Below are 26,410 nucleotides of genomic sequence, written 5' to 3'. Positions count from 1 at the left end.
TCCAGCTGGTGCACTGCATGCCATTAGGCAGCGCCCCATCCTCTGCACACTAGACGCCGGTAGCACCCTCTATCCCATTTGTGACAACCAAGAATGTTTCCAGACATTGTCAAGTGTCCCGGGGTAGGGACAAAATCACCCTTGTTGAGAACCTGGGTTAGAACAAAGAGCTGAGTAAAGATGGAAATCATCCAGGATCCCAGGGTCAGCTGCCCCGAGTGCAGGGCGTCCCTCCTCCCCACCCAGAGAGCCCACGTCTCAAGCCTCTGCAGGGAGGGAACGGCTGGGCCTGAGCACCCCAAGGTGGGTGTCTGCAGGGGAGGGGCTTGTGGTGGTCCTCCAGCCTGGAGGTCCCTGGAGACTTCCCTGGGACTATCAAGCTTCACGCAAATGCTGGAACTTTCTTGCTCCCTTGGGGGCTTTTGGCAAGACCAGGTACCGCCAGAACCATCCTGACTCCTGGAGATCAGCTTTAACCATCTCACACCCTCCATCACCCTCCCTGAGAGACCCCGAATCTCAAGTTCATCAGGCTGGTGGCACCTCCCTTACTGTCACCAAACAGTCTTTCTGAAGAATTCTTGGAGTCACAGACTCCTGATAGCTCAGGGAGGGGGCACAGAGAGGGGTTCAAGGTCACCTTGCCCATCGCCTACTATTTGTCCAGAGGGGGCGCTGTTGGGAGCTCTGTGGCCTCAACCTCCCCCATCTCCCCGACGCCACTGTGCCCTTGGCCTGAACCTCAATTTGAAAGGCTCGGGCCCAGGCTATGGGAAAATTGCTCCTGATTCAGAGGATGAAGCCCACCTCATGGGGCCTTTGCCCGGCTGCTGCCCACCTTGGGAGGCTGCTCGCTCTCCTCTGCCAACGACTGTGCTCTGGGCACTACAGACATCACAGCCGCCCAGGCTGGAGTCCATCGCCCCCCATATGTTACCTTCCTTGTGGCCACCCCGCCCCCAGGCTCTCCGGAGCCACAAGCCCCTACTCAGCCTGGTGGGGGGCACAGGCGCGGCTGCATCCCCAGGACCACGTGTACAGGACGGGGAAGCGGGGGAGAGAGGGAGACGCTCCTTCCTACCCGAAAGCGGACCTTCCCGTGGGCGCTCATCTGCAGATAGAGGCGGTGGGGGCCGTTCCAGTTGCCATAGACGATGTCCACTTTGCCGTCACGGTTGAAGTCGGCCAGGGCGACTCCTCGCCCGTGCTGGTGGGGGTCGTCCACACCTGGGGAGGAAAGGCAGGAGCCCTCAGGGCAGTGCCGCCTGCAGCCTCCACAAACACTCACCTTGCTGGGGCCCCGTGAAGCGCGACAAGCGAGGGGGAGCCTCCTTCTGTCCCCATTTCTCCACAGGGTTAGAAGGTGGGAAGCCATCTGGTTGCAGAGAGAACCAGAGACTTGTCTTTAAGCTGCATTTGCCCAGAAAGTTCTATTTTTACTCGGTTTTGGGGTAGCATGGGTTGGGGAAGGAGACTCAGAGATTCTGGAGGACTAAAGCCCTCCCCAGCACCCCTGACACGGATACATGAAGTTGATCATCACTCTTTCGCTTAAATTTAGCGGTTCGCCAATACTCTTAGGTCAAGTTCAAATTCCTGCCTGGGGAGCACAAGGCCCCTACCCACCTTATCTGGTCTTTGTCTGGTACCACTCTCCCCTTCCTCATAAGCACCGGCCACCGAGGTTCCTTTCATTTCTCAAATGAACCAAGCTCTTTCCAGCTTCTGGGCCTTTGCCCAAGCTGGTCTCTCCTCCCGGAATGCTCTTTCCCTAACGCTTGGTTACCTGGCTCCTTGTTTTTCTTCTGCTCTCAGCTACAATGTCACCTCCTCAAGGATGCCTTTCCTGACCACTGCCATGAAAACAGCCCCTCCCCAACCCTGCTATTCATCCTGACAGCCTCCCGTTCTCCTCCATTGCGCTGATCACAGGGGCAATATGTTCCTTCGCAGGGTCCGGTTCTCCTCCTAGACCTCATGCTCCATCAGGCCAGGGTCTGTCTTCTTGTTCATCTGTGTTCCCACAGCGTCTATCTCAGTGCCTGTGGTGACCTGGTAGTTTTCTGTAAATACTTGCTGAATGAATGAAGAGACATAAATAATTTGACAGAAAGTGACCAGGGGCTTCAGTGACAGCAGAGGAAATATCACACCATGACTGAGAAGCCCACAGCGTGCCTCGTGAGATCTGGGAAGAAAACTTGTGTGTCCAGTGTCACCTGTTTGTGCTATCCCTGCATCTGCCAGTGGCCAGTGGGACTGAGCTGATCCTGGGGGAGGATGGAGGGTGGCTTTGCCCAGAGGGATGGCTGACCTCCTGGCTATCCAAGGAGGATACGATCCCTCAGGCCAGGTGAGAGGCAGTGGAGGCCGGCTCTAAATACCAGGCTGAGTCTTTTGGAGGACAAACTGCCACTGGGCACCAGGCCCTCAGAGATGGCAGGTGATAGGACAATATGACGGGGGGTGGGGATCACAGACCCGGACACAGGGAGCTCTTGCCAGCTGCAAATATGGAGATCCTGAGGATGGGGGCAGGAGAAGGCAAGGTGGGCCCCCCTGAGAACCTTGCAGGCTGAGCATGCTCTTGGGAGAGAGAAGGATCTGGAGGATGGGTGAGGGCCGGGGGAGAAGAGTCAGGGAGATCCAGGCTTGAGAAAAAGGGTTTGCAAAGGAATGGGGGCAGCCTCCAACCTCCAGGATGAATACTCCATTAATTCTCTGAAAAGCTCCCCAGCCCTAATGTCGGTGGCCTTCTGTGTTGGCCCATTTCTCTCCTATCTATGAGGCACCTTGACAAGGAGCTGGTTCCCTTTCACGGGAATAATCGGTGCCAGGCGGCTCTTCACAGCAGCATCTGTTTGGGTGATGAATGCCCTCTTGACATGTCTTGTTAAACCCCTGCAATCACTCTGACTTTCAATTACGGGCCTCACACCTTTCCTCTCTCCTTCCGCCTGATACCTTCTCCCACTTCAACTTGTTCGCTCACCTCGGCTTCCATCTCTTTAACACCTTATCAAATCCTCTAGGTTTTCTCCACCACCACCTCCCCTTCATTTTATGATTTTTCAGCAATGAGAAAAATTGCTGCCGGAGTGGTAGCAGGTGAGCTGGGTGGGAGGACAGGCTGGGGAGCTGCCTCCATCTTTAGCTGTACCTGGGGAGGAGAAAGGGGAGCTGACTGGCTGCAGGGGTGCATTTGTGGGATGTTCAAAACGGGAACTCCCGGGCAGAGCCCTGGAAGGGCAGGTACTTGTAAGTCACAGAGAATGGATTGGTACCTGCTCAGGGATTGGATGCTAGCTGTCAGCACTAGCTGGCACTTGTAGGACCTTTGATCTATGTGTCTACATCCCCGCTCACATCTTCTGGAGGCCGGAGCTCGTGCCTACGCTGCCAAGAAGGAGGAGAAATCAAACCTCCCATTCCTTGGCAAGGTGGGGCGGGGGGGAGCCAGGTGGGGAGAAGTGGTTGAAGGGCAGACTGATTATGTCCACAAACTTTTATTATGTGTCCCAGTCCTTGCAGACACAGACTGATTGTTATAGTGATGTAGGAGCCTGAGTGAGTGGTACGTGCAAGGGCAGTGGGAACACACAGGAAGGAGTGCCAATCGCTGTCAGGCGGCACAGAGGGAGGCAGGAAAGGCTTCACAGATAACATCTGAGCTGAGTCTTGAGGGATAAATAGAAGTTTTGCAGATAGAGAAGGGGGAGAGGGCACTTCAGGTGGAGAAACTGGCAGGTGCAAAGGCCCTGAGGCAGATGACAGATGAGCTCAAAGGGAGGAAGGGGAGCAGAGCTGTGAGGCTAGAGCACTATTTTGTGTGGATTTTATTCTGCTTCATACTAGAGCTATTTGTTCATTTGTCTGTTTACCCCTCTAGAATGTCAGTGCCCTGTGTTTGTGGGATGGGGTAGGGTGATCTTAGCCTTATTCAGGTCTGCATCTCCCGTGCTTAGCACCAGCCTGGCACTTAGTACCAGCTCAATAAATGGTCATCGGATTGAGCTGAATGTTTAAGATGGATGTGGGGCGGGGAAATGGAGAGAGGCAGTTTAGAGGGGATATTGGTGCTGAGAGACCCAAGCAGGATTCAGAGGGGCACGGACCAATCCCAGTCACTGGAGGATGGATAATGGTCAGGCGTTCCAGACCCCATCTCTCCAGCCACAAACATCCCCTGTGGCCTGAGCCGTGGGGACGTGGAATTAGAGGTGACAAACAACATTTATCTGTGCAGTGCAGACAACGACTTGCCCCGCTCTCCCTGGGGCCCACGGGGTCTGGAGGGAGCAGGGCAGCCCAGAGTCCCCTGTAGGGGGGTGGGGTCACAGGACAGAGGCGGTACTCACCCGCACTGGCCGCAGCATCCACAAAAGTACCGTCCCCTCGGTTGTGGAAGAGGAAGTTGGGCCCGTTTTCGTTGTCACAGAAGATATCTGAGGCGCTGCTGCTGAGGATGGGCCCCACGCTGACGCCCCGGCCCCCTGGGAGAGGACAGCGACCCTCACTAAGCGGCAGAAGCAAAGCCCCAGGCCCGTGTGGAGGATGGGGGCTGCCTTGGAGGCCCATGAGAAGCTGCTATGGTGACTCTTCAGAAGAGCGGGTTGCGGGTGGGGAGGAGGGGGGATTCTGACATTCCAGATGCTTCCCAGAGCCTAGATCTGGGCTCGAGGTTCCATAAACCTATGTGGAGGGCGACCGCACTGGCGACGAGGCAAGCGAGGAGCAAGACAGAGTCACTTTGTGCCAAAGGAACGATGCCATGAGCTGAGGAACACGGAGGTCGCCACACAGAGCCTTCCCTTCCCTTCAGTGGCTGAATTACACTGATCCTAAACCCTCCTCCGCCTACAACATTTTGATCAAGTCACAGATTCCCTGACAGCCTCCACCGTTTCCCCTATTACACATATACTGGTGAAGATACTGGGTGTGTTCCTGTTCTAAGGACCTATAGAAATAGGTTCCAGACATAGGTACAGGGATGCTTACTTTGCTTTGCTTGATGTAGGAAACAAATGCGAGCACCTGCCTGTCCATCAACAGTGATGCAGAATGGGTTATGGTACATCCATATGACAGACTATTCTGCAGCTACTAAAAAGACTGTGTAGATCCATATGTATTGACTTGGAGGAATGCCCATGACATATTGTTAAATGAAAAAGCAATTTGCCAAGTAATGGTATTGTGTGTTCTTATTTTTATTTTTTAAAAAAGGAAAACAAATGATACTTCTGAATATACGTGTTTGTGCAAACTTGTTCTTGAGTTTGGGGAAAAGTGGGAAAGGCCACACCCTGAGCTGTTCACATTGGCTGCCCTGATGGGGTAGGATGTGGGGAGGGAAGGAGAGACAGTAGTTGGCCTTTTGGGGGAATGTCTCTATTGTTTGGCTTATTGCAACACGAATTGCTTCTGTAGTTTGAAAGGAAAAAAAAATCCAATAAGGTATATATTTTTTAAGAAAGCAAGCAAGCAAGCAAGCCAATTCTACAATAGGGTTTGAAGTGCCCGAGATCAATGGAGACATGTCACCAAGTCCAATCTTAAGATGTCTTGAACAAAGCACCCCCAACCAGTGAGTTTCAAATAAAGCCCTGAAAAATCTACCCTCAGCCCCACCCCCACCCCAAATATGGTGCAGAAAACAGCCTGACAAAGACCAGGACATGGATTCTAAGTCCCAGCTTGGCTTTTTTACAAGCTGTGTGACCTTGGGCAATTTACATTGTCTGTTTAGGCTCGGTTTTCTCATCTGTAAAATGAGGATCTGTAAAAGTGACCTGCCTTTTCTATTTCAGGGTTTTTGAGACGATCAGATGAGGTGAGAAAAATAAGAGGATCAAATGAATGTGAAAGGTGGACAGGTCCACGGACCAGTTGCAGGTGTGTAACCTGTGAGCTAGTTAGAAATGCAGACTCTCAGGTCCCTACCCACCCCAATAGGACCTGCATTCGAACACGACCCCCGGGGGCTTTATGTGCACAGTAAAGTGTGAAAAAGCGCTGCTCTGAAGGGCTCTTCCGTACAATAAGAGCAGTCATTAGGGCACCATGAGGAATGTGATTTTTTAAAAAGAATAAATGAGCGCTCAGGCAGACCCGAGTGCTGCTGAGCCAGGCGCCCTCCAGCCCACCTATGGGTAGGGCAGAGGTTTCCACTGTGCTGATTTGGGATGGAGGTTTTCTTGGTCCCCAGGCGCCTCCTGTTCTCTGGGATGCGTCCCTGGAGGAAGTCACGAGGCCTCTCTCACCTGTGCAGGTGGAGCCTGCCCACCAGGGGCTGGCTTTGGGGCCGGGTAAACTGACTGGGGCAAATGGCGTGGCTGCTGTCATTGTTTTCCTGGTGGGGCTCCTTGTTAACACATTCTGGGCCCTGTGCCTCCAGATTCCTCCCAGGTAATCTAATTAGCTCTCAAGGAGAGCCCAAGCCTTATGAAAACGGAGCCACTGAATCCACAGTGCTCCAGGGGAGTGTCATCCAAGATGCGCAGGCCAGGCGCTTTCATTAGGAGAGCCGGGGAATGGGGCAGGGCGGGAGGCTTTCAGATGCCTTTCTTTTCCTAAGCCAGCAGGGAGGGTGCTGGGCTACAACCTGGGCACCACTTCTGCCCATTCAAAGAGTTGCGGCTCAGTGGCTGCTGCCAGCTGTCCCTGCCCTGGTCCTGCCAGACTCCAGTCCAGGAGCAGGCTTTGGTGAGAAATCCTTCGCCTTGTCTGGAGCCCCAGCAATTCCAGGTGGGGCTCCGGGACTTGCTGCCATGCAACTCCATCCTTCTTCCCCCACTCCAGCATCCTCCAATTTCCTCTCTGCCTCTGGCTCCCAAGCTGTGACACATTCCCTTCATTTTCTACAAAGCAGGTTATTTCCCTCTTGGACAAATTTCTAAATCTTTCTAATTAACTAATTGGGTTGGGTTGAAGCCTTGCGCCATTTGTAACCTGTAATTACTAGAAAATTGCCATGGTAACCACACTACTAATTAGTAACAATTTATTGCCATGGCAACTGGACCATAACAGAGATGTTACCCACAACTCCTTTTTGGCAAGTTTGCTGCACAGTTGGGGAGCAGGTGAGTTGACAGTCGGGGAGCTCGCCTCTCAGGCACCGACCGGCCCCAGCAGCCTCAGGATGGAGGGCCGAACGGGGGTCTGAAGCAGGGACAGCCAGGTGCCTGCACCCCTCACTGAGGCTACAGGGGAAACTCTACTCCCAGGTCCATCATGTAAGCCCTCTTCAAACCAACAAAATCCATCCATCTTAAGTGTAGCCTGACTCTCCCACTCCCTGTCTAATCAATGACAGAGGGCCCTTAGCCCTCATGTATCTGCTACCTGGACCTTCCCCTCCTCCCCCAGCTCTTCCCCCTACGTCTCCCTGTCTTCTCTGTCACACCCATCCTGTCTCCTGCCCTGATAAGGTTTAGCACACACCTTATGGGGCTACCTGAGAGCAGTTAGAAATACCTTTATCTAGCCTTGGAAAATGATGTCCCAATAGGGAGTTAAACTCCACTTTACATCAATTAATTCTTTTATACTTGAGGCAAGAACATCCTCTTGGGGGCAAGCAGTTCCCCAGTTGGGGCTGGAGAGGCACACTGATGGTGGGAAAGACTGGGGATCAGGACGTTCGAGCCGTGTGACCTTGGGTATGTCGCTGAAACGTTCTGGGCATTTGGTTTCTCACCGATAAGGTGAGACGGATAATAATAATAGTCCTTTCTTGGGCTGTCATAAATATTAAGGGAGCTGGGTTTTGGAAGGTATCTGGGAAAACATCAGGTGCCACAGAGTCATTAGTGGGACTATTTCTCACCTGCTGGGTGAATTATATCCCTTTATTTTCCCAGCCCTCTCAAGCTTCCAAGGCCTCCTTGCTCTGCTGTGGGGTGTGAATGCTGCTCCCTGCCCATCTCTTCCTGAAGGCTTCTCGCTCCGCCCACCAGGCTGGGTGGTCACCGGGGAAGATGCCTCCCCCCAGCCACCTCTTCCTCCTGCCACATTCCAGCATCCCCTCTGATGATCTGCTCTGTCGGGCTGAGCCCATGGGGCAGCCTCGCTTACCCTTAAGAAACGCACCCCTAAACCTCTGAACCCCTACACTTGGGAGATGCAGACCCAAGTCAGATTTGGGTGTAGGCAATCCATCTCTCAGACCATATTGGGGCAGCCCTCGGAGGTGGGGATGGGGAAGGGAAAGAGAGGCTGTAGGGAGTTGGGGGCGGGGCAGGCTGCTGAAACTGTACAGTGGAGGGCCCGGGATGAAGAGGCAAGGGATTCGCCATGCTAAGAAAAGCCTCTACGGACTGCGTGGCTTCAGCACCTTCTCTGGCTGCAGGAACTTGGAAAGTGTGCCCTCCAGGCCTTGGTCTTCCTCCCTGTGAAATGGAGGGGGGCATGAGAAGGTCTCCAAGGCTCCTTCAGCTCTACTTTTCAGTGCATCCTCCAGGCTGGGCCACAGGCTATGTGTGGATGGGCCTCCTGGACCCATGGAACCTAGACCTGTGGGATTATTCTGCTGATTAATGATCTAGTGGATGCGAAGGCCTGCAGGCTGCTGAGAACATCCAAGATATTGTGAAAGAGTAGCAAAGCACTGGAACATGTAGGGGTGGAGGAATGGACAGTGTTGTGTGTATGTATGTGAGTGTGTGTGTGTGTGTGTGTGTGTGTTGGAGAAGGGGATGTGAGAATGGCAGGATGGTAACAGCCTAAACTTCCTAAAAGTTCTAACAGAACACACTGCGTTGGTGCTGCTGTTGCTACCCTGGGCCCTCTGAGAGCGTCCAGATGCCGGGCAGGGTTCTGAGTGTACCGGTACGGAGGGTATTAGACAAGGACATTCCCACTCATCCCTAACCCCTCCGGCCTGTCCCTGCAGGACGCTGAGGGGGGCGGGGGGGACAGGAGGACAGGCTCCATCATTTATCCACTGGGTGGGGATTTTCAAACCTTGGGCACCTGGTGGAGGCAAGAGGGAAGGTGCTCCTCTCTGTGTGCCCTACACCCCGCCCCCCTCCCCCAGCCCGGGGAAGGAGGCGGCTGGAAGAAGCTGTTTCAGGAGAGAAAGCAGGAAAAGGAGGCGGGCAGGAAAAGCTCCTCTGGCTGCCTGTTGTTCAGTCCTGTGTACTAGGTATTGTACATGATTCACCTCACCTCACCTAGGAGAGGAAACTGAGGCTCAGGGAGGCATAATCACAGCCGGCGGGCAACGGATCACAGCTGAAACCCACATCTGAGTGACCCCAGAGCCACTCTCTCCCCACAGTGTGTTCTCAAACATTTCTACTCAAGTTCCTTCTTGGCAGAAGAGGGATCTATATTCCTGGTAAGGCCCCGAATGGCCAGCCATAGGCTTGACATTAAAAAAGAAAAAAACTCTCTTGTTTTAGCTAAAGAAAATGTGTATCGATTGCATTTGTATTCGATAACATCTGTGTTTGCTTTAAATAAAAAATCATGTCCCTTCCTGTCAATCATCTAATACATCTGATACTCTGTGCTTCCTGGGGCTTTGGGTACCCCTGGCAGGCCTGTGGTTGCACTCCCTGGGGGTCCCGGGCCCTGGCTGAGGAGCCTGTCACTCTAGCCCTGCCTGTCCCCAGCTGACAGATCTGGCTGCACCCCCACCGAAAGGCCAGCACCCGCCTGGGAAGCCAGGAGGCTCTAAGGCCCCCACTCTGTTGCCCTCCAGTCACCTCTCTGGAGGTGGCTGGTGGGGATCTGCCAGAAGGCCTCAGCTGGGCTTTAGGCATCTCTGTCTCCTCCAATAATGACTTCCTATAAATCAGATCTGCCCTCTGCTTTGTTCTACACTGCTCCCAGCCAACAGCAAAACTCCCCACACAATATCATAAATCCACCTTCATTTTCTTTCCAAATTTCTTTTAAGGCTTCTTTAATCACCACCTTGCAGCCTGGACAGATGCTCCCTAAAAGGGTAAGGCCAAATTGCAGAGCTCCTGGGGAGGGGGTAGAGGCCAGGGAGAGGCAGGGTCCAGAGGAAAGGAGGGAAGAAAGATGGATTCCAGTGGGAATAGGGCTGAAGATGCCCATGCCTGTGCCCGGGACTGGAGGACACACCAGGGGACACATGGAGAACACCTCCAGGGCAGGGGCTAGCCCTGCTTGCTTGTGCTCCCTACACCCAGGAGATGCCCAGCACAGGGTCCTGGCATCCGTCTCTCAGAACCTCAGAGGAGGGTATTGACGTCTGCTATACTTGGTGGGCACTGCCTTTGTGCTAGGCCCTGTGCCAGGCATGCCCTATGTTTACCGCCTTTAATATCCCCATTTTGCAAGTGAGAAACTGAGGCCCAGTGAGGTTAATAAGTTGCCCATTGCTGCCTGGGCAGGAAGACATGGTGGGGGCAGGATCTGCACCCAGAACTCTGACTCCAGACCCTGGCCACTTAGCAGCTCTGCTAGACGGTTAGTTCAAGGTGCCCATAGAGGCTATGGGAGGTGCCTGAGATTATTTGGGGCCACAAATGAGACAGTGGAAACCTTCTGGTCCCCACCTTCCCCCACCTTGAGTCCCTGCCAGGCTCTCTCACTGGGAGAACTCAGGATTCCCAGTTCAGGCTTCAAGAGGCTGCAGGCAGTCAGGGCTTGGAGAACCAGGAACCGTGGGGGAGTGGCCTTCCCTCTGCTCAACTCGACCGGTGGCACTGGCTGTGCCGCCCTCCAGCGGTCCTCGAGTCCCCTGAGGCCCGCTGGCCGCTAGATGGCACTGTGACCCAGCAGAGCGGCAGCCGAATGGCGTCTGGAGAGGATGCCTCCCCTCCCCCTCCCGCGGAGCCAGACAGCTGGGTGCGGGCTTCGCCATGACCGGCCTGCAGACCGGGATGTCCGGGCCAACCCCCTGCTGCCCTGAGCAGCCCAGCCCAGGCAGCTGTTTCAGCCACAAAAACCCGGAGCTGCAATGAAAGTCCGGAGGGCCAATCCCCGGAGCTGCCTTTGCGGTGGTCCCTCACCTTCCTCCTTCACCAGCCCCTCCTGTCCTGCAGGCTGAAGCAGGATGCTCAAGCTGGAGGTCATCAGAAAGGTCAGCGGGTTGTGGCAGTTTAGGCATCAGCGGCTGGGGCTCCAAGTGCTAGTTTCTCTGCAAACCTCCTGTGTGACCTTGGGCAAGTCCCTTCTCCTCTCTGGGCCTTGATTTGTTCTTTTGCAAACGGGAGATTCTGTGATGTCTGTCCAGCAGATGGGTGTTGTGTGCCTTGGATCCGGGGACCTGCAGCTCTCTGATTGCACATCTGGCAGTGGCTTGCTTCCCACCCCTCCTGTTCAGGGCCCTGCTCCTCACCGCCTGCGTCTCTCCCTGCTTCTCAGGCCCCAGGGTACCAGCCTGGAGCTGAGCCCTGGCCACGTGCCAGAGCCTTGGCAATCAGGCCCTTACGTTTGGGGTCCATTCCTGGGGCACAGGGTGGTGCTCTGGGCTAGTTTTCCAGTCAGATGTCCATGTGTCATGAACAGAGTGACGACAGGAGCTGCAGGGTAGCATTGGGGGGCTTGGCGGGCAGGGAAAGGGTGGGCTGGGAAAGGCGGGCAGAGAGAATAGTAACTTGGTGGGCCAAATAGGTTCTTCTCAGCCAAATGGCTTTTGGAAGTCTGCATAGCTTCTCTAACGTGTCCTCTGGGCATGCCAGCTGCCCCGGCCTGTGTGCATGTGCCACAGAAACTGCTGTCCCTTCCTTGAGCTGCCCCATCCTTCCAGCACAGCCTGGCACAGTTGGCCAGTGCCCACATCTCCACCCATGCTCCTCAGCTGTCTCCTCTCGGTCCCTTCCTTCCCTGTCCCCCGTGCCGGCCAGCCCTCCTGCCAGCCCCAGCAGTGTGGACAACGTCCCCTCATGCTCACACCCAGCCACAACCTTTGGAATTCTTTGATTCCGTGTATAAGCCTCCCTTCCAGACCTTGCCTCCCTTCCAGCTCATCATTTTCAAGTGCTTCATCTCCCCAGCCCACCCTCCTTCTCCCGCAGATCAAGGCACTTAATTGCCAAGCCAGCCCAGTGCACAGAACTGGGAACTATTCGGAAAAATTGACTGTACAAGTCGAGGCTGAAGTTCCTGCATGTTTATTCCTTTTCCCAGGAAAACATGGTTTGTTACTGACACTCAGCCTTTCTGCTGCACGTTCCCATGCAGAAGCTCTCGTGCACTTTGATGGGGCTTGAGCTGTGCAAACTATTTTATTGTCTAGTCATTTGTTTCCACAAACTTTGCCAGACAGGTCAACATCAATCTGCCCTTCTCACTGAGGTGCAGAGCTGGCTAGAGGAAGGCATCGTAAACTCAGGGGAGACCATGACAACCCTTCCCGGGTAGGACTTTGAGATTATGACACTAGCCAGGTGTCTGGAGGCAGGGGGATGGCCCAAATGACCCTCCAAGGATCCTCCCAGCCCCCAAATTCAGATCCAGGCAGGCTGCCACTTGGAAGTCTGTAGTACAAGTTGGGATGGATATATTGGGAAGGTGAACCAATGAGAGAATTTCTATATCCAAAGTGCAGGCTGGGTGTGAGTGAGGCCAGAGTTCGCGAGAGAAGTTATGTACAGCTCTGGCTTCCTGATTTTTGGCACCCCAAACAGGAACTGGATTGCTCTGCCATCAGCAGTCTATTGGCAGATAATCAGAGTTTAGTCAGCAGCCGTGCTGGAATTAGAAAAACAGCCTTCCCTAGAAAGATCTCCCTGTCAGAGATTGACAATAGGTCCCCCATCCAGAAGGATGTGGGGGGAGTGTGCCTTCAAAAAAAATGCTGGAGAGGTTTTAGAACAAGAACACAATTCTTTGAGCTCAGTTATCTGAGATGGGACCCAGCTGAAGCTTAGGGATTTAGCACTCAATTCCTGGCCGCTTATGTGTAAGTAAATAATTTCATCTGCTGTTTGGCAATAAAGAATGCTTTAAATCTTGGCCTCTGTGATTTGTCAGTTTTCTCCTACAGAACCTGTTCACCCGTCATTTGGGTTACAGCAGGGAACGGGGCAAGAGGTTCCAAGCAGGGGAAGATGTGGTGATGTTCTCGGCTGTGTCTGACATCGCCCACTGCCACCCGCCCCCCCCACCAGATGTCTCATCATCTGGAGAGGCAGCGTTGGAGGAAGCCATCTACGGGTGGTGGGATGGAAAAAAGCTCTCATCGTCCCTCCCCAGGGACACCAACCCACCCTCTCCCGTGGTCTCTGATGAATTAGACAGCCTTGCAGGGCCTGAAGCCCAGCCCCAGCCTCCAGCCCCTCCAGCTCAGCCCCCCGTGTCCCTCTGCCTACCTGTGTATTTGCTGACTCCAGCCTCCGCAGCCACGTCTCTGAGCGCCAGAATGCCCCGGGAGAGGTCACTGGCCTCGGGGTCCATTTCAATGAGGGCGTCAGGGCCTACGTTACCGTAGGCATAATTGGCGATGTAGATGGAGTAGCGTCCCGAGCCCTGAGGAGGAAGGGAAGGAGGGTGGGTGAGTAGGACCATTTGGGGGACCAAGAAAGCAGCTCTCTGCTCCTCTCGCAGGACCATAGCTCTTTTCACGGATTCAGTCTCTGCTCCCTGGATCTGGTGTGCGTGACCTTGCACGACACAACTCCAGAGGTGCTTTTCACAGAGGCTATGAAGTGCAGGACGCCCCCAGAGCAAAGCGGCCCCGTTTCTCCTTCTATCCTGTTCCAGAAGAACATCCCTCCCTCTCCCCCACAACCACCTTTTTATAGACAATTTTCTAATGTTCCTCCCTCCAGCTGAGCTCTCTCCAGCTGCCAGCCAGGGTAGCTGCTCAATAAATATTTGCTGATTGATTGATCTACCAATTCCCATTATTCTCAGTCTCTCTCTCCCATTCAAGCTTGCTCCAGCCAAGATGACAGCCAAAATTCCGGAGCCATTTCCCTCCCCCCACCCCCACCCTATACTTCTTCACTCCTCAATTGGGGTAGCATGAAGGTTTGGCTACCCCAGGCTCCTCCTTCCCACCTCCACCCCCTTGTTTTTCCCATATTACCAGAAAGAAATAGTATATTGCTTCTGCCTTTATAACACTGTCTCAAATATATATTTTTTCCCTTTTGTATCCAGGAGAAGCCCTGGGCACCAGCTCCTCTTTGCTGTAGTCATTCTCTTCTCTAGTCCGAAACACAGCTGATGAAAGATTCTTTCCTGCCTGTTATTATAATGGTGTTATTTCTTCAGTGGATGCCTTCTTTCCCCCAAGAGAGCCACACAATTTCTCAATCAGTTTTCTAGCTTTCCTCTTATCCCTTGCAGCACTTCCCTCCAATTAATCAGACAGTACATATTTCTTGAGCTCCAATAGTGTGCAAGGTGCTGGGTTATAAATGTACTTAAGACAAAGTCTTTGTCCTTAGGTTGCTTATAGTCTGGTTTAAAAGAAGCTGACAAGGACTTACTGTATAGCACAAGGAACCAAACTCAATATTTTGTAATAACCTATAAGAGAAAAGAATCTAAAAAAATAGATACATATGTATGTATAACTGAATCACTTTGCTGTACACCTGTAACACATTGTAAATCAACTATACTTAAATAAATAAAAAAAAAACCAACCGAAAAACAAAGGAAGCCATCAATACAAAACAGCTCAGGAGAAACAGCTGAATTTGACAGCAGAGCATGCCCTGTCACCCCCTTCTTTTCAATCCTCTTTGCTTTCTTCTATTTCTTGTCCAATGGTCCCATGAGAAGCCCCTCTCACCTAACTGGTCACATGATCCCTTCTTTGGGACCATTTTCTTCAGGGAAACTGATTAAGAACCACTTGGGTCTAACAGGTGGGTGAAGCCAAGGAAGGAGCTCAGGGTCTCCCGCGGAAAGCAGTTGCGTCAACAATTATATGTCTGATGAAGAGTGTGTACAGGGTTTCCTGGGTGCACAGAAGTGGAGCTCCTAACCCAGAGGAAGGGCACTGAGCCATGAGGGGTTCAGGAAAGGTTTTCTAAGAGGAGTCTCGGCCAGGTGAAGTGGAGGGGAAAGAACCTTCCAGGCAGAGATGAGACAGAGAGTGATGCATTTTGGGAAGCCACAAACAGTCCATTCAATGTTGCCAGAATGTAAAATGCAAGGCGGGGCGTGTCGGGGGAGGAAGCTCGAGAAGGTGACGAAGCTCTTCCGTAAAGACTTATCTGCCCCTTCATTTTCGGTTCTCTGAGTCTCTAGGCTGCTACCTGGGAATCGATACTTGTTACTCAAAGGGGTCCCTGGACCAGCAGCATCCGTGTCACCGGGGAGCGTGTTAGAAATACAGACTCTCAGGCCTCAGCCCAGACCTGCTGAGTCAGGATCTGCATTTTTCACAAGATCCGCACGTGATCCCTACACAAAACTGAAGTTTGGGTTGCACTGCTTTACAACATGGCTTTGTGATTAGGGGAGAACGTTGAAAGCTTCTTGCCCGTGACAGGAGCTTGGTAGACGTGCGTGGAACGGCTGGATGAAGAGTCAATGAATGGGGCCAGAGGGGAAAGTGCGCCGTCACTGTGACGCGTCCTGACCCTACCAGCTGTTGGCAATCTCATCCACAAATGGGCAATTAAGCCCAAATGAGCTGAAATGCACTCTGCTAGAAATTAGGATATTTATAAATTCAGTTATACCTAGATCCTCACTTCAGTGTATTGGGTTGACAAAACAGAAAAACACAGATGTGTTACAGTTATAGAAGACTGCAGAAATTCACATGTGAACTTGACCACAATAATTCTGGGAGGGGGAGCGGGTTCCAGGGGAAGGAAGATGTTTCTGCAGCTTTGGGTCCAGGGCACTGGGTCTCACCCTTTAGCCTATCTCAGAATCATTTGGGGGGCTTGTTAAAACATAAATGCTGGGAGAAATAGAGACACAGATGTAGAGAACAAACATGTGGACACCAAGGGGGTAAAGTGGGGGGGGTTGGGTGGAATGAATTGGGGGATTGGAATTGCCATATGCGCATTACTAATAAGAAAAAAAATATCAAGTAATACACTTTAATTATATGCAGTTTATTGTATGTCAATTGTATCTCAATAAAAGTTCTTAAAGAAAAAAAACCACATGAATGCTGCGTCCTATCCCCAGAGTTTCCGATTCAGGAGGTCTGGAGTGGACCCCAAGAATCTGTTTTTAACAAGTTCCCAGGTGAAGCCAGTGCTGCTGTTTCAGGAATCGGACGTTGAGAACCACTGGTCTGGGGCTGTCACAGGATCCTAGTCCAAGCTCTGCCCCTAACCGGCTCTACGTCCTTGGGCAGTCTCCTCACCCACGTCGGCCATATCTCCTCACGTGTTAAGTGGGCATCGTAACCCCCTGCTTCCTGGCAGGCTTGTTGAGAAGATGAAACGAGACAACGCATGTGAGAGGTCTTTGAAAAGATAAAAATGCTGTATAAACATAAGGCATAATCATTATCGATCACGGAGCGCTTCTTGTAAGAGATCGGCTTTGAGCTGGATCCAGAAAGGTGGATAAGTGGTGAGGCAGCTGAACGTGAAGGGCAGTGGTGTTCCAGGTTAGGGGCAGAGAACGCATGAGGGCTGCCAGGGGAGGGGGTGAGAACGGCACAGTAGGGGGTGAGACTTTTGCTTGGTGCAAAGCTTGAGAGCTTTAGCGTACATCAGAGTTACCTTTAGGCCTAGTTGAAACCCAGGTTGCTGGGCCCCACCCCTAGGGGCTCTGACTGGTAGGTCTGGAGGGCGGAGTGGGGTAGGCCCTGAGAATTTGCATTTCTAACAATGCTGATGCTGCTGGTCCAGCATTGAGAACCACCAACCAGGCATATGAACAGGCCCCAGGCCGGGGCTGCAGGGCTAAGGAAGGAGTAGGTCAAACTCTGTAATAGAACCTGTGGTTAGAAATGTGTATGTGATACGGATTTACGCAGAGGCAGGGCAGCAGGGAGGTAAGAAGGCATCTGATTTTCAGATATTTTCAGGCCTGGCTTTGCCTGCCACTTACTACTGTGACCAAGCTCAAGTTGCTTACTGCTAGAAGCCTTAGTTTCCCTATCTGTAAAATGGGGATAATGATAACATCTACCTCATAGGCTTATTTTGAGGATTCAATAAGATGGTGCATGGAAACCACTTAGCACAGAGCGTGGCACGTGGCTAGTTTAACAAACATTTGCTATTATGATTATATTATTATTGCTTTTATGTTAATGTTATATTCTTGTTATGATTGCTCTTGTGTTTACCTGCACCACTGCATCCCTATCTCTCAGCTTCCACCTTGGCCTTGACTTCTCCACAGTTCTCAGGCCTCAGGGGTTGCCAAGGTGGTGGCTGGACACAGAAAGTAGCACCTCTCCTGATGGCAGACCAACTGCGGGGATTCTTTCTAGTTCCCTGAGGCTGGGCCTGTACTGCTAAGTGCCTGCCTACAGTGCTTCGTGCCAAAGTGTCTTTTTTTCCCCCTTTTTCTTTTTGCACTTCACGTGGTGCCTCTGTCCTGCAGTTAAGTGCGTGGGTGTGCAGGTGACCTTGTTAGGACGGAGTGTGTCTCTTTGTGATTAACCTTCAGGTCCTCCCACTGGTGCTGAGAAGGTTCCCGCCTTAGCCAAGTGTGGGGGCCATGGTCCTGAAGGGGCGAGACAGGAAACCAGGAAGAAGCCTGGGGACAGGGAAGAGGCCCTGGCAGCGGCCAGGCCTGGCGCCCCTCAGACCTTCCCCACTCTCTGGGGCTGCTCGCTGAGCTGCCTCCCTGTTTCCTCCCAGCAGGCAGGAGTCCAGGTGGCACAGATTCAGGTCAGGGCTAAATGTGGCTTCACAGCCCAGCTTGGCTGCTCTTCCTAGCACCAGCTTGTTAAGAAATAAATATTTATACCTGGCACCTGCCTTCTCCCAAGGCTTGGAAGCCCCTGCTGTGAAGATTCACGCTGAATCCCCAACCCCCTCGGTGCCATCTCAGGCCCGAGAGGAGCCGGCCCCCTCGCGCCTGCCCCCAGAACGGGGGCCAGAGACGCTCCCGTGGAAGCTGGGCAGCAGCTGGGTCCCTGATTTAGTGACGACTGTTTTGTAAAGCCAAGGAGGGGCCGGCAGGGGAGCAGATGACAGGCAGGATAAATCACCTCCATGGCAGGCGCTGGCTCTGGCCGGGCCGCCCGGGACGCACGCCCGGGCGGGGCCGCCCCACAGGGCAGACGGCTGCAGCTGCTCCGGCCCTCCCCACTCGGCCTTTCTCCTCCACGCTTTGAGTTGAGCACCTGTGTGTCGGGTGGACTAGCAGGGCAGGAAAGCATTGATGGGGCTAAGGATTCAAGTACTTGTACGTTCAGGCAACCCTGCACTCATTCAGCCATGAGCCCCTTTGCTGTGCCTTCATTTGTTCCATAAACATTTCTGGGGGAGGGCGCCTGATGGCTCAATGCCTGGCACATAGTAGGCCCCTCATAAATAAGAGTTAAATGAATGAATGAACGCAAGGTTCAGAACTGAGAGACATAAGGTTCTGATTCATGTCCACACCACCAATCTGTTTCGGGTCCTCAGGCAGGTCCCTGCTCCAAGCTGGGGTTTAGCGCCCTCCTCTGTCCAATGGACACAGTGATGACAGCCCTTGGTTGCTGGGAGGGCTTCAGGGGAGAAAGGATGTGAAAGCATGTTAGCACCTACTAGTTGTAAGGCCCTGTGAGAGTGGCCTCGGGCTCTGCCCTTGGGAGCCACACTCTGGGGACGTCTGCCTGAGGCTCCCCTCCTGGTACCACATTGCTGTGTGCCCCCTTCACCCCAGGCCCCCGTGCCCCCTGGACTCACCCTCCGGTCCACACAGGCCACAGAGCGCCCGGCAAAGAGGCTGGCCACGCCGCGGGCCACGTTGACCTCGTCACTCAGGATGTCTTCCCAGCGGTTACTGCGGAACTTGAACAACTTGTCCGTGTACGTGGCCACCCCTGGAGAGAGGAGGGAAGGGAGGGCTGGTGGCCGGTGGGGCCCCTGCCGCAGGTGTTGGGGCCACAGGTGGACGCATCTCCTGCTGCAGGGTGAGCGCTCCCCACAGCACTCAGGCAGCTCTGACCCCTCTCCTGGGCACACGCAGGGCTTCTCAGCTGACAGAAGGGACTCTGAGGCTGATGAAAATGGCCAGCCCAGGCCTCGGAAGCTTTGGAAGAAGTGTGACCACTGCTGGATGTCTGACCTGACCCTCGACAGCGGGACCTCACGGTCTGCACTGCGCTCCTACAGCAGCGTGAGGGGGATCCTGGGACTGCCGACACGTCACACCCAAACTCAACCAAGGACGTCTCCTTCTCCAGGAGCTGCCCCCTACATTCTCTGCTGAATCACAGGACCTGATCTGGGTCTCAGAAGAAATGGTCCTGGTTGCTGGGTGGGTATGAAAGTCCAGACCAAGGAAGGGTCTGGAAGTTGAGCCGTGGCAGCGGTATCACCAACACGCTAGGGAAACTGGATGGCCGTGTGGTCAGCGCGCGGATGGGGTGAGGGTTTGGAGAGGCAATGGGCTCAGACTGAGGGCCGCAGATGGCACGGTGATCAAGAACGCGGGGTTTAGAGTACACGGGCCTGAGTCTCAGGCTCGGTTCTGCTGAGATTCTACTTCCAGGTCCTAGCTGTTGACGTTGGGCAAGTCTGAGCCTCAGCTTCCTTATCTGGAAATGGGGGTGACAAAGATAACAACATTCCAGTTTCATGTGAGGGACAAATGAGATGATGTATGTTAAAGGGTCAGCCCAGCGCCCGCACCCCAACGTGGTGGGAGGGCCTAGCAGAAATGATCGTTCCCGTTCCGTAGACGGGAGACCCTCTGAGGGCTTCAGGGACCTCGGCTGTGCACTGCGGGGGTGTGGGGAGAGCGTGTGTGTGAGCGTGTGACGGCGCGTGAGAGAATAAGTGTGTGAAAGTGAGTGTGCAGGAATGGGTAGGAGTGAGTGGCTGAGCGAGTGTAAGAGTGTGAGTAAAAATGAGTGTGAGACTTAGTGAGTGTGAGAAGGCGTGTGAGTGAGTGGATGAGTGTGGGCGTGTGCATCAAAGGGGTCTCGGGCGGCTCTGCCCGGGAGAGCGGCCTCACACAGGGGCCTCCTGAGACCGCGGGGACCCACAGGGCCTGGTGCGTCATCTGCGGGGCCTGGAGTTGGCCTCGGGGATGCTCAGCAGACTCCAGGGAGCTGGCGTGGGGCAGAGCTATGCCACCCTGCCTGAGCCTCCTGGTGGCCCCATCCTGGGGAGGGGAAGGCCCTTCCCGAGCAGAGCAGGGGCAGATCCGGGAGTCCTGCGGGTGTCTGTGTGGGGGGGGGGCTGGGGCGGAGGAGCCTCAGCTGGAGTCTGCACAGAGCTGCCGTGGCTTGAGAGGATGCCCACTGCAACTCCCGAGGCGCTCAATCTGGACAGAAGCGCAGGTGCCAACCCAGGTGGCCTGAGCCTGTGTCCAGCTCTGACTCCCATTTGCCAGCCTCGGTTTCCTCATCTGAGAGTCGGGGGTAACAGCCATGTCTTCTTCCCTCCCAGCTGTGGGAACTGCAGAGAAAACTCCAGAGCCCCAGGTCGGCGTGCAAGGACTGTCCTCTGGCTGCTCTGCACCACCCCGGGTCTCCAGGCCCTCGTCGCAATCCCCGGGGACCAGGTATGTTTAGAAATTTAGATTTTTTTCCTTTCGCATTTCAGAAAGGTAACACAGCCCACACCCCATTTATTACATAACACCCCAGCAGGGACTGGAGCAGCACCCTGTAATTAAACACGTTAATATTTCTGCAGTGAAATATATGAATATTCACACCAAGTGGGATAAATAAAGCCCATAAATAGCTCACATCAGCTCAGGACAGGTTTTGCCATCAGTTCACTTTCCCACAAACTTAAAAAAAGAACTTGAGGCTTTGAGAGCGTTTTGGATTTCAGGACTGCGGGAAAGGGACTGGGGACTGAGAGGTGGCAGCCTTGTCATCGCCTTCTAATGCCTGGGGGCCTCCGAGGATGGCTTGCAGGCTTCTGGGTGTCCAGCCTTCACAATAGCAAGTGACCCTCGCCCTTCTCTGTCAAACCAGGGGCTCTTTAGACTGTACCTCCAGCTCGTCCAGTCCCCCCCGGAATGCAGAGGCTAAATTCTACCAAAGCTTGGGCCAGGTGAGAAAGCAGCTGCGGCAGCTGGGGCTCTGCAGAGCTCTGAGGGGCACCTCTGCATTCAGTGGGAGAGATTTCTCAAATCGCCAAGTTCCTGCCTCAGCTGGACAAGAGGAGGAAACGAGCCCAGGGTGACTCTAGCCCCCTCTCTTTGCCTCATCACCCCCAACTCCTCCTGCTCCCATTTCCCGACATTTCCCAAAATGTGTTTTGTGGAACCCTGGTCTCTGCGAGCTGCCCAGAGAAAAGATCTCATGATCGTCTGAGTTGAGGAAATGCATCTTCCATCCCCCTCTTGGAGATTCTCAATGGACATCAGTCTATCGAAACTTTGAAAAGCCCTGCAATACATTACGGGCTTCATTTGACTTAAGCCAGACTTTCCCAAACGTACTTGGCCGTGGAACCCCTTTTTGCAGCTCACCTGCCAGCATCCTGCAGGGCTAGCACTGTTCTCAGCAAACTGCTGCCCTGGGGTGTTGATGTTGGGCCAGGTTCTGGACTTTGTGGCCAGAGGGGTGAGAGCGCCACGTACTGTTGGCCTCTTAGCCCCTTCCAGCCTCCTGGCTTCTGAGCTGACCAGGGATGCCCAGAAGAATAAACTAATTAAGGTAAAATGTGCAACAGTGATGCAGAGCCTTGTAGATCATAAATGGGAACGGCAAAATCAATGGCAGCCCTTCTGCAGGCGGAGGCTTGGAGGCCTGGGCGACAGGAGGGATGGGAGCCTGTGATTTAGGAAGAGCAAACGCTCTGGCAGCTGCAACCTGGGTAATTAGGTGTGTCAGGAAGACAGATAAACAGCGAGCCGTTCGGGTCGATGGCACTGGCAATCAACACCCAGCACTGGCCCCTGGCCCACGTCAGCGCATAATCCCACCTTCGGGCTCCTTGCAGCTGCCCTCTGCCCTGGGGTCCCTCCCTGAGTCGGGGGCAGCAGCTTGGGAAGAAGAGAGGCTGTTAGTTGCAGGAGAGAGGGGTTCTCCCAAGTCCCCGGGGGAGACTCCAAGAGAGCGGAGGCCTGGGAGAAAGAGAGGGCTTTCAAGGGCAGGGTAGGGGGCTCTGGAGGTCACGGCCCCTGTGAGAGGCACCTCTGGGGACTCCCATGTCCACCCAGACCTTGGCATGTGGGCATTAAGGGAGCCTTGAAGGTCTCAGGGCCCAGTGGAACCAGCAGTTGTTGCCAGGCAGCCAGTTAGAAAGGCCGAGTGGAGGAGGCTCAGGGGTCCACCATTCCCTGCTGGATGCCGGGGGAGGCCCCAGGGAGTAGGAGTCTCAGTCCCTGACTCAGGGACTTATAGTTCATTTGACGACGGGAGGGATATGCAGAGGAGATGCCATGGGGCTGTAGTAAAACTAATACTACTTAACATTCCTACAGTGCTTTCTACATGCCAGACACTTCACACACATTTACTCACTAACCCTCGCCACAAACCCAATAGTACCTACCAATAGGCAGGTACTATTATTTTCAGGACCAATTTACAGATGAAGGACCCAAGGCACAAGAGGCAAGGGGACTTGCCTATGATTCCACAGCTAGCAGAGCCCCTCGGAGATGACAGGACAGTACCTCCTGGAGATGCTGTGACATCAGGCCACAGTGGCCAGGGAGGGCTTCATGACAGCAGAGGAACCTGAACCAGGACTTGAAGCATCAGAGTAACAACAGCACAGCTCCAGTGTGTAGAGCCAGGCTCTGCGTGAAGCTCTTTTTTTTTTTTTTTTTTTTTTTACAATCTCACCTAAACCCTGCAGCCACCTGGAGAGCTGGTGTAGCCCCATTTTACAGATGGAGAAATTGAGGGGCAGAGAGGTTAAGTCAATTGCCCAAGACCTAGTGAGTGGTGGAGACACAGTCAAACCCAGGTCTTTCTGACTCCAAAGCCTGTGCTTCTGAGCACTGTACTCCACGGCTCATCAGGCAGAGACCAGGGGTGGTGCTAAGGGTGGGCAGGGCAGCACAGGCAAAGGCACAGAGGGGATGCTGAATTTGCCTGGGGGGAGGGTTTGTGCACGTGCAGGAGGAGAAGTATGGCAGGCCAGGTGAGAGCCACTAATCCAGCACGGATCAGGGGAAGACCGTGTTTCCGGAAGATTCATGTGGTAGTGGAGTGAGGTGTGGGCTAACAAGGGAGACAATGAAGTGGGGAGGCCACTTCTGTAGTCGCTCAGGTTGCTGCTAACAGGGGAAGTGGGGAAGAAGCGCTGGGTGCAGGAGGCTGGAACAGGAGGGGCGGGAGGGCATGGCTGGGTGTAGCGGGTCAGAGCAAGGGAGTGGTCCACAGTGTGGGGGCAGTGGTGGAAGCGTGGACATCAGGCCAGCTGGGGGTGGGAGCAGGAGCTTGGCACTTGAGGGGATCATAAGGTGGCAGAGAAGGCATGCCCGAGAGCTCACTGGCCACGGGGATGGCAGCCTGCAGGGCAGTGAGGCTTGAGCTGGGGCAGGAGGGAAAGACCAGGGCCAGAGACTGAGTACCAAGGAAGAGGGCACATTTGGGGGTGGGAGGAAGAAGGAGGGGCAGAGGCGGAGGAGTCACCGGACAAATAGAAAAGAGAAACGTTCTGTATCAAGGGCAGTGGTGTCAATCAAACAGATGTCTCTCAATTCACCATCCTGTCATCCACTCCACACCCAGCTCTACCCACACAGGGCAACTCAGCGCCACTGGGAGGCTGAGTTTGGGGCATAAAGGACTCATCCTAAGGATCATTGGCTTGAGTGCCTCCTCCCCTAGGGGCTGCCCCCACTCCAGGGAGATGACCTGACTCGTTGTCTGGTATTGGTCGCAAAGAGAAGGGTGGCTCAGTGCCCATGGCAGGGCAGAGGGCTCAGCCTCCAACCATGTTCTTAAGGCAAAGAGATTACTGCTAAGCACTAGGGTTGGGAGGTAGCCAGCAACATCCCTGGCCTGGATTGACCTTGGGCAAGTCACAAATTTGTCGTTTTCTTAAGTGTAAAATGGGATAATGAGAATGACCGTCTATTGATTAGGTTGTTGTGAGGATCAAATTAGCTAATGTAAGTAACATACTTAGAACAATACCTGGCTCATGAAAAATTCAATAAACAATGACAATAATACCATCACCATCACCATCATCCTCACCATCACCATCACCATCATTACCAACCAGGGAGTTACAGGGCATGACCACTGCAGGTCCTCAGTCAGTCACACCCTAGAAGGCAACTGTGACATTAAGTTTAAAATGCTTTATAAGACTTAGTCAGTGGAAAACCAGCGAAGCAGTGATGGCTCCAAGGGAAAAAAGAACTAGTTCTGGCAAAGGACATTTAAAAAAGAATGAACCCAGGCTCCCCTGTGTCCCCCTGATGTAATTTCAGGCCTCAGTCTTCCTTTCCATCCCCGGGAGAAGAGGGAAATCCGATCAACCCTTGCTGCATGCCTCACCCACATCAGCTCAGTTGGTCCTCTCCATAATCATGTCAGGAAGATAGATCGTTCATTTGACACAGAGAAATCAGGGCTCAGAGGGTTCCGTCATTTATCTAAGGCTGCACAGCTGTTGTTCAGTGGCAATGCTGAGCCTCAGACTGGGGTCTGACCGCAAAGCCCTGCACCACGTGTTAAAGAGCTGGGTGGGGGCTGGTGGAGGGCCGTCCTGGCTCCTGAGAAACCTTGTTTTGTGTTAGGACCGAGGAAATGGCCTTAGGGCCCTGTACTCTTTATGGTGTTGCTTTGACAGCCTTGTCCCATTCTTGCTTCTTCTGGGGCCACGTGGGAATGAGGTACCGTGGGGTGGGGGAGGGGAGCCTGAGCAGTCCATGAGCTCATCTCCCGGAATGGCGTCATGCTGGGTGAGCTGAAAACCTGGACCTTGTGTCCAAGGGAAACATGGCTGGGGATCAGGAGACCCTAGGATCAGTTTTAGGGCCTAGAGGATCCCAGGAAAAGAGGGTGGAGCCTCAGGGTAGCGTATCTCAGGCTTTACCAGGCACAGGATATCCTGGCCATCCTGGTAAAATACAGTCTGATCTAGCAGGTCTGGGGTGGGGCCTGAGATCCTGCAAATTTATGAGCCTCTAGTTGTTGCCAGTGCTGCTGGGCTGCAAAACACACTTTGAGAAGCAAGGTGTAGAGTACCTGGGTGCACTGGGAACAGGGCCTGAGTGAAGGGCTGTGGACAACGGGTGTGCTCTCCAGGCACAGGGCTCATCTGCTGTGGAGGCAGAGAGGCTGGAAGTGCAAGGCGCCCCCGATTCTCTTTCTCTCTCTGGCACAGTGACTGATGCTTCCTCTCCAAGAGGTTACAAAAGCCCTGCTGAAGGCCTGAGTATAATACGGAGCTCAAAAGCCATCAGAGAAAACAGTGATAAATCCAAGTTCATAAAAATAAAAATGTTCCGCATTGCAAAACCCACTATGAGCAAAGACAAAAGAAAAATGACAAACAAGAGGAAACTGTATGCAACTTGTATTACAGACAGAGGGTCGTTTTCCCTAATTTATAAAGAGGTGTTACAAATCAATACGAAGAAGGCTGATAATCAATAGAAAAAACAGGCAAAGACTATGAGCAGACAAGAGACTCAGATATATAAAAACATGTTCAGCCTCACTCATTTTAAGAAAAATGAAAATTAAAACTACACTAAGATCCTCATTTTTTCCCTATCATATTAGCGAATGTTTTTAAAAATGATGACGTTGCTGAGAATATCAGGATGGGAAAGGCTCACTGGTATCGGGGCTGATGGGGTGTAATTAGGACTGTCCCTTTGAAGGACATGCCAAGCCTATCAAAACCACCCCATCTATCCCTTTGAGGCAGCAATTCCATTTCTATGAACGTATCTTACAGATACACCTCGAATTGTGGAGGATGGCGTGTTGTACAGACTTATTCATTCAGGGGCACTGTTTGCAAACAATCTAACTATTCATCAAGAGGGCCAATTCTACAAATGGCAAATCTATACAACAGAGTACTACACAGCCACGAAAAGAATGACAAGCTCTCTGTGTGCTGCCGTGAAAGAGTGTCCAAAATTGATTGTTAACAAAAAAGTAGGGGGCAACACTGTGAGCAGACATGCTACTGTCTGTGTAGCAAAGGAGGGAGGTGTATGCAGACTGAAGACGGCAGATGGTCAGCGACTAGTCTGCTGAACTGAATGCGTGAAATACGCTGAGTGGCGGGGCTCACAGTCCACAGCCAGCATCCAGCACCACACTCCTAGTTCCCCAGGCCAGGTCACGTGGGCAGGAGAGCTCAGGGCCACGCTGAGCAGCAGCCGGAGTGGCCAGCGCAAGACCCCTGCGGGGATGGGCTCTGACCAGGAGCTGCAG

The 26,410-nt window shown here is 53.3% G+C and overlaps 1 protein-coding gene across 2 annotated transcripts in view; it reads right to left on the bottom strand.

The window, feature by feature from the left end:
* The window catches only part of CRTAC1 (cartilage acidic protein 1), a 137,991-nt gene that overhangs the window by 21,794 nt on the left and 89,787 nt on the right, over positions 1 to 26,410 (bottom strand). For both annotated transcript variants that reach the window (XM_057737034.1, XM_057737036.1), the window contains exons 4-7: positions 18,768 to 18,904; positions 13,299 to 13,455; positions 4,359 to 4,493; positions 1,082 to 1,227 (exon numbers count right to left, since the gene is read on the bottom strand). In XM_057737034.1, coding sequence (XP_057593017.1) covers positions 1,082 to 1,227; positions 4,359 to 4,493; positions 13,299 to 13,455; positions 18,768 to 18,904 — 575 coding nt within the window. The remainder of the gene's footprint in view (positions 1 to 1,081; positions 1,228 to 4,358; positions 4,494 to 13,298; positions 13,456 to 18,767; positions 18,905 to 26,410) is intronic.

This window comes from Hippopotamus amphibius, chromosome 5 (assembly GCF_030028045.1).
Source record: "Hippopotamus amphibius kiboko isolate mHipAmp2 chromosome 5, mHipAmp2.hap2, whole genome shotgun sequence".
Classification (NCBI taxonomy): Eukaryota; Metazoa; Chordata; class Mammalia; order Artiodactyla; family Hippopotamidae; genus Hippopotamus; species Hippopotamus amphibius.
The sequence above is the reverse complement of the archived record's forward strand: the minus strand, read 5'-3'. Positions and strand labels throughout refer to the sequence as shown.